Source organism: Marmota flaviventris, chromosome 2 (genome assembly GCF_047511675.1).
Source record: "Marmota flaviventris isolate mMarFla1 chromosome 2, mMarFla1.hap1, whole genome shotgun sequence".
NCBI classification, from domain to species: domain Eukaryota; kingdom Metazoa; phylum Chordata; class Mammalia; order Rodentia; family Sciuridae; genus Marmota; species Marmota flaviventris.
The window spans coordinates 202,497,185-202,509,475 of record NC_092499.1 but is presented as its reverse complement, the minus strand read 5'-3'; the positions used below and the strand labels follow the sequence as shown (position 1 = coordinate 202,509,475).

At 47.8% G+C, this 12,291-nt stretch overlaps 1 protein-coding gene across 7 annotated transcripts in view; it reads left to right on the top strand.

The window, feature by feature from the left end:
- Positions 1 to 12,291, top strand: part of Dido1 (death inducer-obliterator 1) — a 51,059-nt gene that overhangs the window by 26,348 nt on the left and 12,420 nt on the right. For 5 of the 7 annotated variants that reach the window (XM_027954316.2, XM_071609075.1, XM_071609076.1 and 2 more), the window contains 8 exons: positions 6,916 to 7,384; positions 7,529 to 7,688; positions 8,525 to 8,641; positions 8,786 to 8,890; positions 9,156 to 9,291; positions 9,527 to 10,055; positions 10,425 to 10,578; positions 11,544 to 11,633. In XM_027954316.2, coding sequence (XP_027810117.2) covers positions 6,916 to 7,384; positions 7,529 to 7,688; positions 8,525 to 8,641; positions 8,786 to 8,890; positions 9,156 to 9,291; positions 9,527 to 10,055; positions 10,425 to 10,578; positions 11,544 to 11,633 — 1,760 coding nt within the window. The remainder of the gene's footprint in view (positions 1 to 6,915; positions 7,385 to 7,528; positions 7,689 to 8,524; positions 8,642 to 8,785; positions 8,891 to 9,155; positions 9,292 to 9,526; positions 10,056 to 10,424; positions 10,579 to 11,543; positions 11,634 to 12,291) is intronic. The other 2 variants (XM_071609077.1, XM_071609078.1) reach the window with 2 other exon arrangements.

The window sequence follows — 12,291 nt, the reverse complement described above, 5'->3', positions numbered from 1 at the left end:
CCTCAGGACACCTTAGATTGTGCAGTGGATTTTATACTAGCAGATGATGCCTCTCAAATGCTCATCAAAGATAATGCTCTAAATAGCACTTTTATTGAGCTAACGAATATACTTCAAAATGAGCAACACCTATCTGTGAATGGGCAGAAGGTAGCCACTTTTAGTACTGGCTAAAATGTCAGTAAAATCGGTTGTAGGCACATTAAACAATAAAGGAAAGAAAAACCCAGGGTATAACCACACCACAGACAGCTGGGTGATTGGTTTCGGTTCAGTTAACCTCCATCTGCATCCAGAAGGGGAACTCTGCCCCTGAAGCCCCAAAGAAGTGTTTTAGGAGACCCTGCACAAGGGGGGCGGGGGTGAGGTATACTGTGGGGGATGGTGGGCTGCTAACCAAGGTGCTGTCTCCTGTCTCACTAAGGGGAAGGGAGGGACAGGAGCACGGGATCAACAAGGAGCTGGTTCCTCTCAGGTTTTTCTTTGACCTTTTTTGTATTGGCTCCTCAATGGAGTGGGTGTGATCCAGTGGCAGAAAGTTGGGACAGATTACCTGAATAACCTTCCCAGCACATCGACATCTCAAAATTAAAACTGATGAACATCCAGAATATAGCGTGCCTGAGGAACATCCTTCCAAGCTGGTCACTGATGATCATTTTACTGTTATTCCAGAAATAATGTCTTCCCAACAATGATTGGGAGGAGAGTAGGGTCATGGTAAAGTCCTCTGAACCCAACACTGGTGAGCAGCAGCAATGTGTCTCTGCCTCTCCCCTAAACATTTCCTTGCCTTCGTGGTAGCAGGGCATGAGTCCCGAGTCCCTGGTTGGCATGAAGGAAGGATTCCCATGCACAGCCGTGGGCACGCCTCCCCACTGGCTGCAGAGCACACTCCTGGGCTGGGGGTGGGCAGGGAGGCTCTGAGCGAAGCTGACGCTGGGAACACTTCCAGTTCACTTTTTTGGAGTCAATTCAACCATCGCTCCTCGAGAGGACCTGCGTGGCAGAGCCGTGCACCGCTGCAGCTGCTCCTGGAGGTGCCTCAGCCTCCTGCCCTTGTGGCACTGGTGCTGTCCCAGGTGGATGCAGGCAGGCCTCGCTGTGCGGGAAGCTCTACTGCTGCTTCATGATCTCCAGGTGACGCGATTCATGCACAGTTCCTCTGTATTTTAAAATTGTTTTTTAGAATTTCTGTACAGTAGTAGTTTATGAAAAGAGTTTGCACTCTGTTTCTCCAGAGATGGTGGTGCTGTTGTGTCATACCTTCCATGGGTTTCTCCCTTTTACTTCCACCATTAGCGCACCTCCCATTACCGTCAAGGCATGAAATGGGCCAAACATTTTTTTTCTACAGCATTCCTGGTGTATTAGAATTTTAGAATTTAATTTTGGTATTTACATTTATAGACACAATTGTTAGTATATTGGGTTTGATAAATGGCTCACTGAGTGACTGGGGATCCAAATAGATTTTGACAGGAAAACATTTCATCTAGCTGTGAGAATTGAAAAGGAAAACCTTAACCCCCTGCAGACCCAAATCCCAGTGATTTGCTGTGCATCTTACCCAGGTAGAAGCGTTTCCTCGTTGATGCGTGCGTGCCACACAGACGGGCCAGGTGGTGTGGTGAAATGGATCCAGGAGAACACAGGTTTTTACCAGGGTAACTTGGGCTCTGGGCTCCAGAAGCACATTTCATTAAAATCATAAGTGGAACAGATTTCCTTGTAACATGGGGGATTCTAGAACCCCAGGTGTATAGAAATCCAAAGCTAGGGGTGGGTCTTCTTTTACCAGCTCCTGAGTTGTTTCTGTCCCCTTCACAGTTGTCAGTGGCAATAAAGTGGGAGTGGGAGGAGCCTGACTGTCCTGTGACCCAGTCTCATAGGGTGAAGACTGAGCTTGATAGCTGGCTGTAGTATTGTCCATCCAATGATCCTTTTTTTTTTTTGGTTGTCAAAAATGACAATCTTGGTATTTTAAAGTATTGTTATAACTTAGTAGCCTATTCAGAAAACCTTGGTTACAACTCTGTAAACTTGAACCTGCCAGGTGAGCCCCTCAGCACTGTCCTACAGCATTGTCCAGTTTGTCCTGCAGCTGCCCCCTTCCTCTTCATACTTCAGCCTCCCTGGGGAGGCAGTGAGGGGTGGAAGTTTTCAGTGGGGTTGGTCCTGCTAAATTCACCTCTCTGGGACTTTTGGGAGCTGTGGATCTACTCTAATACTCTAAAGATTAATACTCCAGGAAAAGCCCTTTGGTGGCATTGCTGATGTCATAGAGTGCAAAGGTCACCTCTGAAGATGGCTGCTATAACTTCAGTACGATACACACGTTTCAGGTATATTTATGTAAAGTAACATACTTAGTATATCGTTGCTGTTACCCATCAACACCCACATAGTTAAATTCTTAGCTTCTAAAAGAGGAGTAAAGAATGTTTGCTACTTTAATTTATGAAGGTTGGGGCAACTTTGATTTGCACAAATCTGGACGAGCTCTGCAAGAAGAACATCAGGTAACTGGCGGCTCACTTCACCTGGGGTCTGCACAGTGCCATCAGCTTCGGGGGTTTTACACATTGAGTAGAACCCTTTGGGTCTAGAGGTACTGGGGAGGGTAGGTGGGTTATTTCAGCCTGCTCCAGTCATTTGGCTAAAATTTAACCTTACTGCCTGCTCCCCCAGCTCTGCTGCCTGTGAGTGCCTTGTTGGTAACCAGGCACAGGCTGTCTTACTTTGGTGCTGACAGCAAATGCCCATGGGGGCCCCTTCGTCACACTCCAGTTGTGGTTCACTTTGAAGTGTAACTTGACCAATTCTTCATTGCCAACCCAACATGAATCACATTTCAGTATAATTTAAGTGACTCTGTATGAAACTTAAACCAAAGAAGAGTAATTTGTTTCTAGGTGTACAATTGTTTTTGCAAGTTTCCTTTAGAGTTAGAACGTCTCTGTTAAGATTAAATTCAAATTTTAGACATAAGTTGGGGTGGGGTGACCTAGGGAAACTTAATAGCCCAAATGGTGAAGGGGGCATGGGCCTGCAGAAACATTGCCGTCACAGTGGCCATCTGCCCTGACAGGTACCCATAGTACGGCCTCTCCTTGTTATCCACATTTTGTTTCTCATATTAAAGCCAATTGGTAACATCCTGTACTTTAGAGAGGATAATTCATTTGAAAATATTTAAGCATACTGAAAGGAGCAAAAGCAAAACATTTTATCTTGTCATTGTCACTTGAGTCTTCATACTAGGAAAGATCTTGAAGTGAAGAAACCGTTGAAATGGAAACCACGTTGTCCACGTGGCTCTCAGCTGAGGTGGCAGTGGTGTCCAGGAGCGGGTTTTACGGCCAGGCCTGGTTTCCAGGTACAGGCTCGCAGTGAGGATGCGGACAGGATGGGAGGGAGAACAGCTCCCTCGCAGCAGCTGGTGGGAAGGCCCGGTGCTCAGGCGAGTGATCCACCTGTCCCTCTCCCTGAGGAGCCCCAGAAGAGGGCCGTCGCCAGCCCTGGGTGTCTGGGCGGCTGGGGCTCTGCAGATGGTCTCCTGCCCTGTGTCTGTTCCTGCACCCTCTTGTGCCACAGCCTCCATTTGGACAGTTACACGCGTTTTTTCCAAAGGCACACATTAACACGTTTCCTCCACTGAAAGCCCGATTTTCTCCCCTTCTCTTTTGAGGCCCAATAGTGCCACCCAGTGACCAGCAATGCTATAGCTCCCTATCAGCCTTCAGTGCAACAAAGCATCTGAGTGGAAGTGTTTGCTGCGCCTAGTGCACAGTGTGATCTGCCACGTTCTGTGGTCAGCTGAACCCCAGATACATGTCCATTACAAATAAATGGCCCGTCCTGGCAGCAAGAGTTGGACCTGGGACAGGCTCAACCCATGGGGAGACTTGTGGCTACTAAGCTACAGGGTGGTAGTTTTCCTCCCCCCCAAGCAGGACCACGGTTAGGAGTCAAAAGAGGCAGTGTTGACAGAATGGCTCCTCAGTGTGAGCCCATGAGTTTGGACTGGGCACTGCCTCTCTCCCCATGACAGTGGAGGACAGACCTGGGAAGTATGTTGCTTCCTTCCAGAATGGGCTTTCCCTTTGGCTGGTTACACATGCTCCTTTCCCTTCTGTAAACTTGCAGCACAATACAGTTAAAAGTGAAATGGGGGTGTGGCTCAGGGGTAGAGTTTGGTGTACACCAGGCCCGGGGTTCATCCCCAGCTCTTCCAAAAAAATTTTATTAATTGTAAATCTTACAGTTTTGCTAGAATAAAAATGGGGGTTCTTACTGCCATTCAGCAGTAATTGACTAAGCCCTGCAACTCCCACTTGAAGAGAACAGAGTGTGTAGAGGGCTCTGGAACATTTGCTGTGTTGGACACTTGACAGGTTTTAAACATCTCCCTCTGAAGTGAAGAGGGTTTGGTGTGGCAGGACACCTGCAGGTGAGCTGGAGCTGTTCACATATGCATTTGGGGGATGTCTTAATGGTTTCTGTGTTTGCCTGATACCTTTCACATACTAAGGGTTATAAGGGTTTTTTTTTAACAGCAGAAGTGACTGGTTCTGTCCCCTGCTTTGTAGTAGATAATATTCGGGTGGGACTCCACTCCTGAGCATTTAATCACATGTGCCAGGAACATCCTAGAAATATTCTCTTTGAGATTTGCCCTTAAGGGGGTTGGTGGGGAGAAAAGTTAAAGCAGTAGAGGGTTTGATCTTGATCCAGACATGTTGTGAAGCTCGGTTTGGAGAGGCAAAATTTATGGTTTTGAAGCCCATAGGTGTTTGTAACCAGAAACGAGGTAAACCATCAAATGTCCCTGCAGATTTATTTCAGGTCATTCCACACAAGCATATCAGGGTTATGTTGAGGTTCTGTAAATGCCTTAGGCCAGATTTTTAGAGTTATTTAATAGTGTGATATTAAGATTTTTTCAGCAAAGTTTTCAGCTGGTTTGGGAGCTCACCCTTCACCACGCTGGGTCGTTCTCTTTGTGACTGCCAGGTGGTAGGCGTCCTGGCTGGTGGTCAGGTGCACAGCTCTGCAGACAGCAGAGGATTCCTGGTGCCCCTGCTCATTGTCACAGTCCTTTGGATATTGTGCTGCAGCGCTTCTTTCCCACTGTGCTGGGAACTGTCATCGCTTTCTTCCCTGCCCCTCCCCGCTGCTTCCCCCAAGAACGGGCCTTCACTGGTTTTATTTAACCTGGCAGGATCACACATATGCTTCCTGATTTGAGGGGCGTTATGTTCTGATAAGCCTGCCTTAAAGTGGAAAAAGTTGTACAGTCCTTTTTGGGGGCAGGGGGTACTGAGAATTGAATCCAGGGGTGCTTTACCGGAGTACAGGTATGGCCACCACACCTGGAAAGTTGAACAGTCATTTTTTTTTAACTGTTCTGGATAGTGAAGAACAGTTTTTCCTTTGTTCCTAGTGTGTCCTTGTTTCCTGTTTTGCCAGACTTGTCATTGCTTTATAGTACCTGTCACTTAGAAATCCTGCTCCCCCTGTAGCCTTTGTTTGATTGAGAGGAACGCAGCAGTCCTAGACGTGCCCATCGTGGTAGCTGGGAGCAACTGCTGAGCTCAGTCAGGGAGGGAGTTGCCTTCGAGGAGTGTGGTGGTGCAGTGGCTAGGGATGTGGACCCTGCAGAGGGACTGACGGTTATGAACACGCCGTCCTCAGCTGGAGGTCCACGTGGTTCTGCTGCAGGTTCTATAAAATCAAAAGAGATTTTTACCCCCTGTGAAGTGACGTATCCCGAGGCCATTAGTGCCTCTTGGTGAATCGGTCATAATGCAGCATTATGGTCTGCTCCAGTATTGGTGATCCCAACTTCCTGGCATTATGACCAGGTCTATGAAAGGGCCACACAGGAGCCCTGGGCCCAAAGGCTTCAGGAGCAGTTTGTTGAATCAGGCCTTGCTTGTAGTTGGGGCCTCTTCCCTTTCCTGAGTTTCCCACCCATCTAACCATGTTAGATGGTCACTGGGAGCAATCAGTTACTAACCTGCAGTCCCTGGGTCCTGCTTCAGGATGTCTGCAGCTGTTGACTCCATAAATGGTTTGGGGCTCGCTGCTCCTGGTGTCCTCGCTGGCTGTGTCTCCAGGCATCTCCCTCCTGGGTCTCAGCACTTGGGCTCCTACCTGGTACGTGGTGTGTGCCCAGCCAGGCTGCAGTGCTGAGCTCTGATTGAGGTGCTCTGATACAGGGTTTCAATGTAGTTGATTAGGTACCAACCTTTGACCAACTTTGCAGGTTGAGGGATTTCAGCTGTCAACTAAGTTGTCCTGTCAATCACAAATAGAATTACTAACTCAAGGGTTGTACGTGGGGATGTCTGTAGAGAGCATACCTGTTCTTACCACCTGATTCTTGGTATGAAAATAAGATCCATCTTCCCCATGCTGCAGATTTGTCACCCAATGGATTCCTCTGTAGGACCTCACACTAACAGGAGGGGCCAGCCTCACGGGGTGCACATACATGGAAGAACTTGTCCATTTTCACCTTACTGATAGGATCAAATTTCCAAAAAAAAAGAATTGTGCTGGAATTCTTACTGAAGGCACTACTGTAAATCTACCTGTTTTTGATAATGTGAAATTTGTTCTTTCAGTTTTACAGCTTGGTGATTAAGTGGAGCCTCTAGTAATAAGCATGTTGGTAGAACTGAAAGGCTTAATGTAATAATAAAGCATTTTTCTTTAGTAAAGTGTGGTCACTACACTACCTGGCAGCTCTTAATTGCCTTTCTGAGTTTTAAGATTTAAAAGACCCTTTTCTCTGTGTCTTGCTTCTCAAGGAAGGGCCCAGGAAGTGAAGCTGATCCAGGGGAGAGTGTCAGGTGGCGCACATGCTACCCGCTGTCTCACTCAACGTGCCTTTGCTCTGCTTTGCAGCTGTGAAGGATGACAGGAGAGCAGAGGACAGAGCAGTGGCAGCAGCGGCGGCCCCAAGGAAAACAGCCCATCCAGGCACCTCGGTGGGCAGGCAAGCTTCGCCTAGAAGTCTAGTCCCAAAGAAGCCACCTCCTTTCACTAATGTGGCAGGAGCCAAACCAGCCTTTAAAAAGTCACCCTCGGGCTTCAAGGGCACCATTCCCAAGAGGCCGTGGCTCTCAGTCGCCCAGTCGGGTGCTTCAGCTGCCAGGCCTGCAGGACCAACACCTATTACTGTGGCAGCTGCTTCCAAGAAGTCACCCGGCTCTGCTACTATGGTGGGAGCCATCCGGAAGCCAGTGGCAACTTCTGTCCCTACAGCCTCACCAGCCCCAGGACGCATTGGAGTTGCAAACCCTGCCCCATCCCAGCCAAATTCACAAATTCGGCAAAATATAAGACGTTCTTTGAAAGAGATTTTGTGGAAAAGGTGGGCTATTCTATTTCATGTCTAATCTGTTGAATGGGAGGTTGTTTGTTTATAACATGATCATTTCATTTCAAGATCGCCTCCTGTTTAAAAAGTATATACAAATGCAAGTGGTTTATGTCATTCTTTCTTCATTCTGTTCAGAGTCAATGACAGTGATGACTTAATCATGACAGAGAATGAAGTAGGAAAAATTGCCCTCCACATTGAGAAGGAGATGTTTAACTTGTTCCAAGTTACAGATAATCGCTATAAGAGCAAATACCGCAGCATCATGTTCAACCTCAAGGATCCTAAGAATCAGGTGTGTGTGCGTTCCACCTAGGTGTTGGAACACTCCTGACCAGGAGATGCCCTCTAGTTTCCATTAGCCAGGTTTCAAAGTCCACAGCAAATGCCACATTCTGAGACACTGGCATCCCCTCCCCCTTCATGGGCCCTGCCCTGCCCTGTCTGAACTGGTGTCCTGCTGGGATCTCACTTGCTGCCCTCACCATCACCACTCCGCTAGATTATAGTCTCCAAAACATTTCTGTAAAATCATGTGATTGTCACTATTGTTCCAAAATAAAGTTGGAGGTTTATATCCTGGCAGATGGGGTATCCATCTTCTGGTTTGGGCAGCCTTTTCTCCCTTGTTTTCTGAGCAAGCCTCATTTACTGAGGCTTTGTTAGATACAAAGAGGACCGCACCTGCAGTTCTCACACCTTAGTCCTTGGAGTAGCTGTGGGTAGTAAGGATTAGCCACCAGCCTTGCACGGCCCCTCCTGAACCCTTGTCTGCCTTTTAGAGTAAGTATCATGCACTGGGTACATCTTCCAAGGTTGGCATCCCTCTAGTAGTAGAAATGCTTTTCCTGTCTTTATTGCTGACTCTGCACATGACTTGTCTTCCTGAGGAGCTGTCATAGCTCAGCTGGGGTGGCCTGGTGCTTCCTCTGAGATGCTGTTGGGGAGCTTGGTGTGGGGTTCCACCTCAGGGAGCTGTGCAGTACCTGTGACTGTTGCTCAGGGCTGCTCCTGTGACTATTGCTCCCTGCAGGGTGTCTTGTGATTCTTTGCTGCTTCTCTATACCTTCGAGTAAGCAGTTGCTTAAAACATTTTTTGAATGAATATGAATGGAAGATGTTTGTTTGTAGGGACTCTTCCATCGTGTTCTACGTGAAGAAATCTCTCTGTCAAAACTTGTGCGAATGAAGCCAGAGGAACTTGTATCTAAAGAGCTTTCCATGTGGAAAGAGAGGCCGGCGAAGTCTGTGAGTGTGAACGGGGCAGTGCTTGAGGCCCTGGAGGCCTCCCTTCTCCAGAAGTTAACACACATGCTGTTTATAGAGAATGTGGTTTCTGCCCAGAGAACAGGGTTCACCTTTAAGGCCTCGTTTCTGTCTTCTTCACATCAGGTCATGGATTCCAGAACTAAATTGCATAATGAAAGCAAGAAGACCACTGTCAAGCCAGAAGCCATTCCTGACATGGAGGATTCTCCACCTGTGTCAGATTCGGATGTGAGCATTCGAGGTTTCCGTGTTGCAGAGGCTGAAATTAACCCCTTCCAGTGCTCTCGGGCTTGTAGCCTCCGTGTGTGTGTGTGTGTGTGTGTGTGTGTGTGTGTAGAGAGAGAGAGTGAGTGTGTGACATGTGCATACATTTTCAGCATTCAATGGCCCTTCTTGCAGGCTCTTGATGGTGTACCTTTCTTCCCTGTGTGTTGATACTGTGGGGTGGATTGGAAAAGAAGTGACCTCATTTTTCTTTTTCTTTCACTCTTAGGAACAGCAAGAGTCAGTACGGGCAGCCCCTGAGAAGAGTGCAGCACCCCTTCTCGATGTCTTCAGCAGCATGCTAAAGGACACCACGAGTCAACACAGGGCCCATCTTTTTGATCTAAACTGTAAAATTTGTACTGGTGAGTATATCTTGTGGTGGGGTGAAGCCTTGGAAAGGAGAAACCTGGATTTTGTTTGGAATCACTTATTCTTTAGAGGCAGTTGTATTTGCCCAAAGTCTGTACGAACAGAAAGATTGTAGTGCTTTTCTGGCCTTCACAGAAGAGCCACCTTCGTCATCTCTGTTCTCCCAGGAAGCTGTTGCCTGCCCAGGAGCAAGCTGTGCTCTTGAATGTCTGTCCTTACATTCCTCAGGTCAGCTTCCATCCTCGGAAGACGAACCAGCCCCTAAAAAACAGAAGCTGTCGGCTTCTGCCAAGAAAGAAGACTTAAAACCCAAGTATGACAGTTCTCCCCCCGACCCGCTTCCCAACTCAGCTGATGAAGGGACTACAGAGACTCTGCCCGAAAACAACTTGGAGCCAGAGCCAGAAAGTGCTCCTCGTGCAAACCTGGAGAGAAGGCACCTCCCTGGGCCTCCAGGAGAGGGCCGCCCTGAGCCCTCCCTGTTGGAAGACCTGTCCCCCTGCCCAGCCCCCTGTGGGGGTGGGGTGGTCACCACAGTCACAGTGTCTGGTCGGGACCCGAGGACTGCTCTGAGTGGTTCATGCATGGCCACAGCGTCCACCACAGTCCACCTGGACAGCACGCACACAGTGGAAGCCAGACCAGACATGCTGAAGCCTGCTTTAACCTCTGTGACGGTGCCCAAGTCCATATTGGCTAAGCCATCCTCTTCTCCAGACCCAAGGTACTTGTCAGTTCCACCATCACCAAACACCAGGTGCGTACTCAAGCTAGGGCCTGAACAAGCCAAGACACTTGTTTCTTTTACATTAAAAAGGAATCAAATACTTAAACTCCAAAATTTACCCAGGAATCAGCTTTGTACCTTCATGTCCCAATTTCTTAGGATGCCTGATTGTCATTTTGGGAGGTACAGATCTTGAAAGGTGAAATTTGAACTTAAAATCATTCAGATTTATTGTCTATTCACCTTATTTTCTTTGGCCAAAATGTCTGTTTAAATCATTACAATTAATGTGGTTAATCGGCCAAAGTAAGCTGCCAACCTTGGAAAGTCCACTTTTACTTCTCAAAGTGTTCCACTGTGCAAAAAGATTTACATATTCCTTATGGTTTTGTTTTACAGCGTCTCAGAATCACGGTCTCCTCCAGAAGGAGACACAACTCTCTTTTTGTCTCGGCTCAGCACCATTTGGAAAGGATTTATTAACATGCAGAGTGTGGCAAAATTTGTCACCAAGGCGTATCCTGTCTCTGGATGTTTCGATTATCTCAGCGAGGTTAGAACCGAGAGAGAGAGAGAGTGTGTATGTGTGTGTGTGTGTCTGTCTGTCTGTCTTCTACCAGACTGTCCTGACAGGGCAGCAGGTCAACCACTGTGCTCGGACAGAGATGAGCAAGTGGTTGACTTGTAACCCAGAGCAGTGCCAAGGGTATGAGGTGCCCAGACTCAGCATGGGTGGGTGGCATGAATGACCCTGTAGTAGGTCTTCTGTTGGTGCAGTTGAACACACAGCATTGGTTGGCAATTACGACCTTAATAAGGAGTCGCCAGTCAGTCTTCCTGACTAGTGTTTATAATTTAACTGTATGTGAAAGAGTCATAAAAACTTGGAACCACCTGTATTGTGACCACTCTTGTGTCCTAGCTACTCAGGAGGCTGAGGCAGGAGAATCCATCACAAGGCTAGCCTGGGCAACTTATGGAGATCCTGTCTCAAAAAGGACTGGAGGCGGGCACTGTGGCACATGCCTGTAATCCCAGTAGCTTGGGAGGCTGAGGCAGGAGGATTGCCGAGTTTAAAGCTAGCGTCAGCAATGGCGAGGCACTAAACAACTCAGTGAGACCCTGTCTCTAAATAAAAAATACCAAATAGGGCCGGTGATGTGGCTCAGTGGTCGAGTGCCCCTGAGTTCTATCCCTGGTGCCCCCCCACACACACACACCACCACCACCATAAAAAAGGAGTGGAATATAGCTCACTTAGGAGGCGTGAGACCCTGGATGCAGCCCCCAGCACCAAAAAGCTGAAGCTCGAAGCATGGAACAGTGAAGTCTCTTTGGGCGGAGATAGATACCACTGGTGGGATCAGTGGTTCTCAGTCACCTTTTAGCCACTAGCATTTCCCTTGAGTCCTTGGTCCTGCTGTTTTTGCACCCTGGGTGGTTGGGTACTTGACCCCTGTCTTAGCCTCTGAGTACCACAGCCGCACTAGCTGTTGACTCCCAGCACTTCCTGTTTAGGACTTGCCTGATACAATTCACATTGGTGGGAGAATCGCTCCAAAGACGGTCTGGGATTATGTCGGCAAGCTCAAGTCTTCCGTGTCTAAGGTATCCATTTATATATAGTATGATCTCTGGTGGTGGAGAAGGTGTTGTCTGTTTTCTTCCTAGCTATTTAACATGTCTAAATTTATAGTTATATTATTATGTGAAGATGTATTTAAGTTGTATGGTAATAGGGGTTTCTGATTTGTTGTATGTGCACTTAGATTTTAGTAAGAAATGTGTGAATTTTGTTTTCTCGTGTTTTCATGGCTGAAGGAGAAGAAGAGGCGGGAACTGGAGGTGGCCTGGCCTGTTCCATACACTTAGCCTAAACTCGAGTCGGCTTCAATTTCCTGAGAGCCCCTGAGATTTATCTGCAATTTCTTGTCCTCTGTGCAGCTTCCTCGGGGGGCGGGGGGGGTGGGTCTGTATGTCACCAGACTCACAGAAAGGCTAAACCCTCTGATCCAGGCAACCCTCCTAGGGGGAGATGACTAGGCAACTCTTGCAACTCCTACACCCTGTTCAGCATGACCTCTGTCATCCGTGGGCAAGCCTGCTGTGTAGGACACGGCTGAACTGACCTGCACCCAGAGTGGTTCACTGAGAGGTCAAGGCCGAGTGCAGTGGTTTAAAGGATTTTGTGCTGAAGAGTTCAGTCCAGTAGGCTAAAACTCGAACCTTTATTTTCTTTATGTGGACCACAGGACTGTGAAAAAAA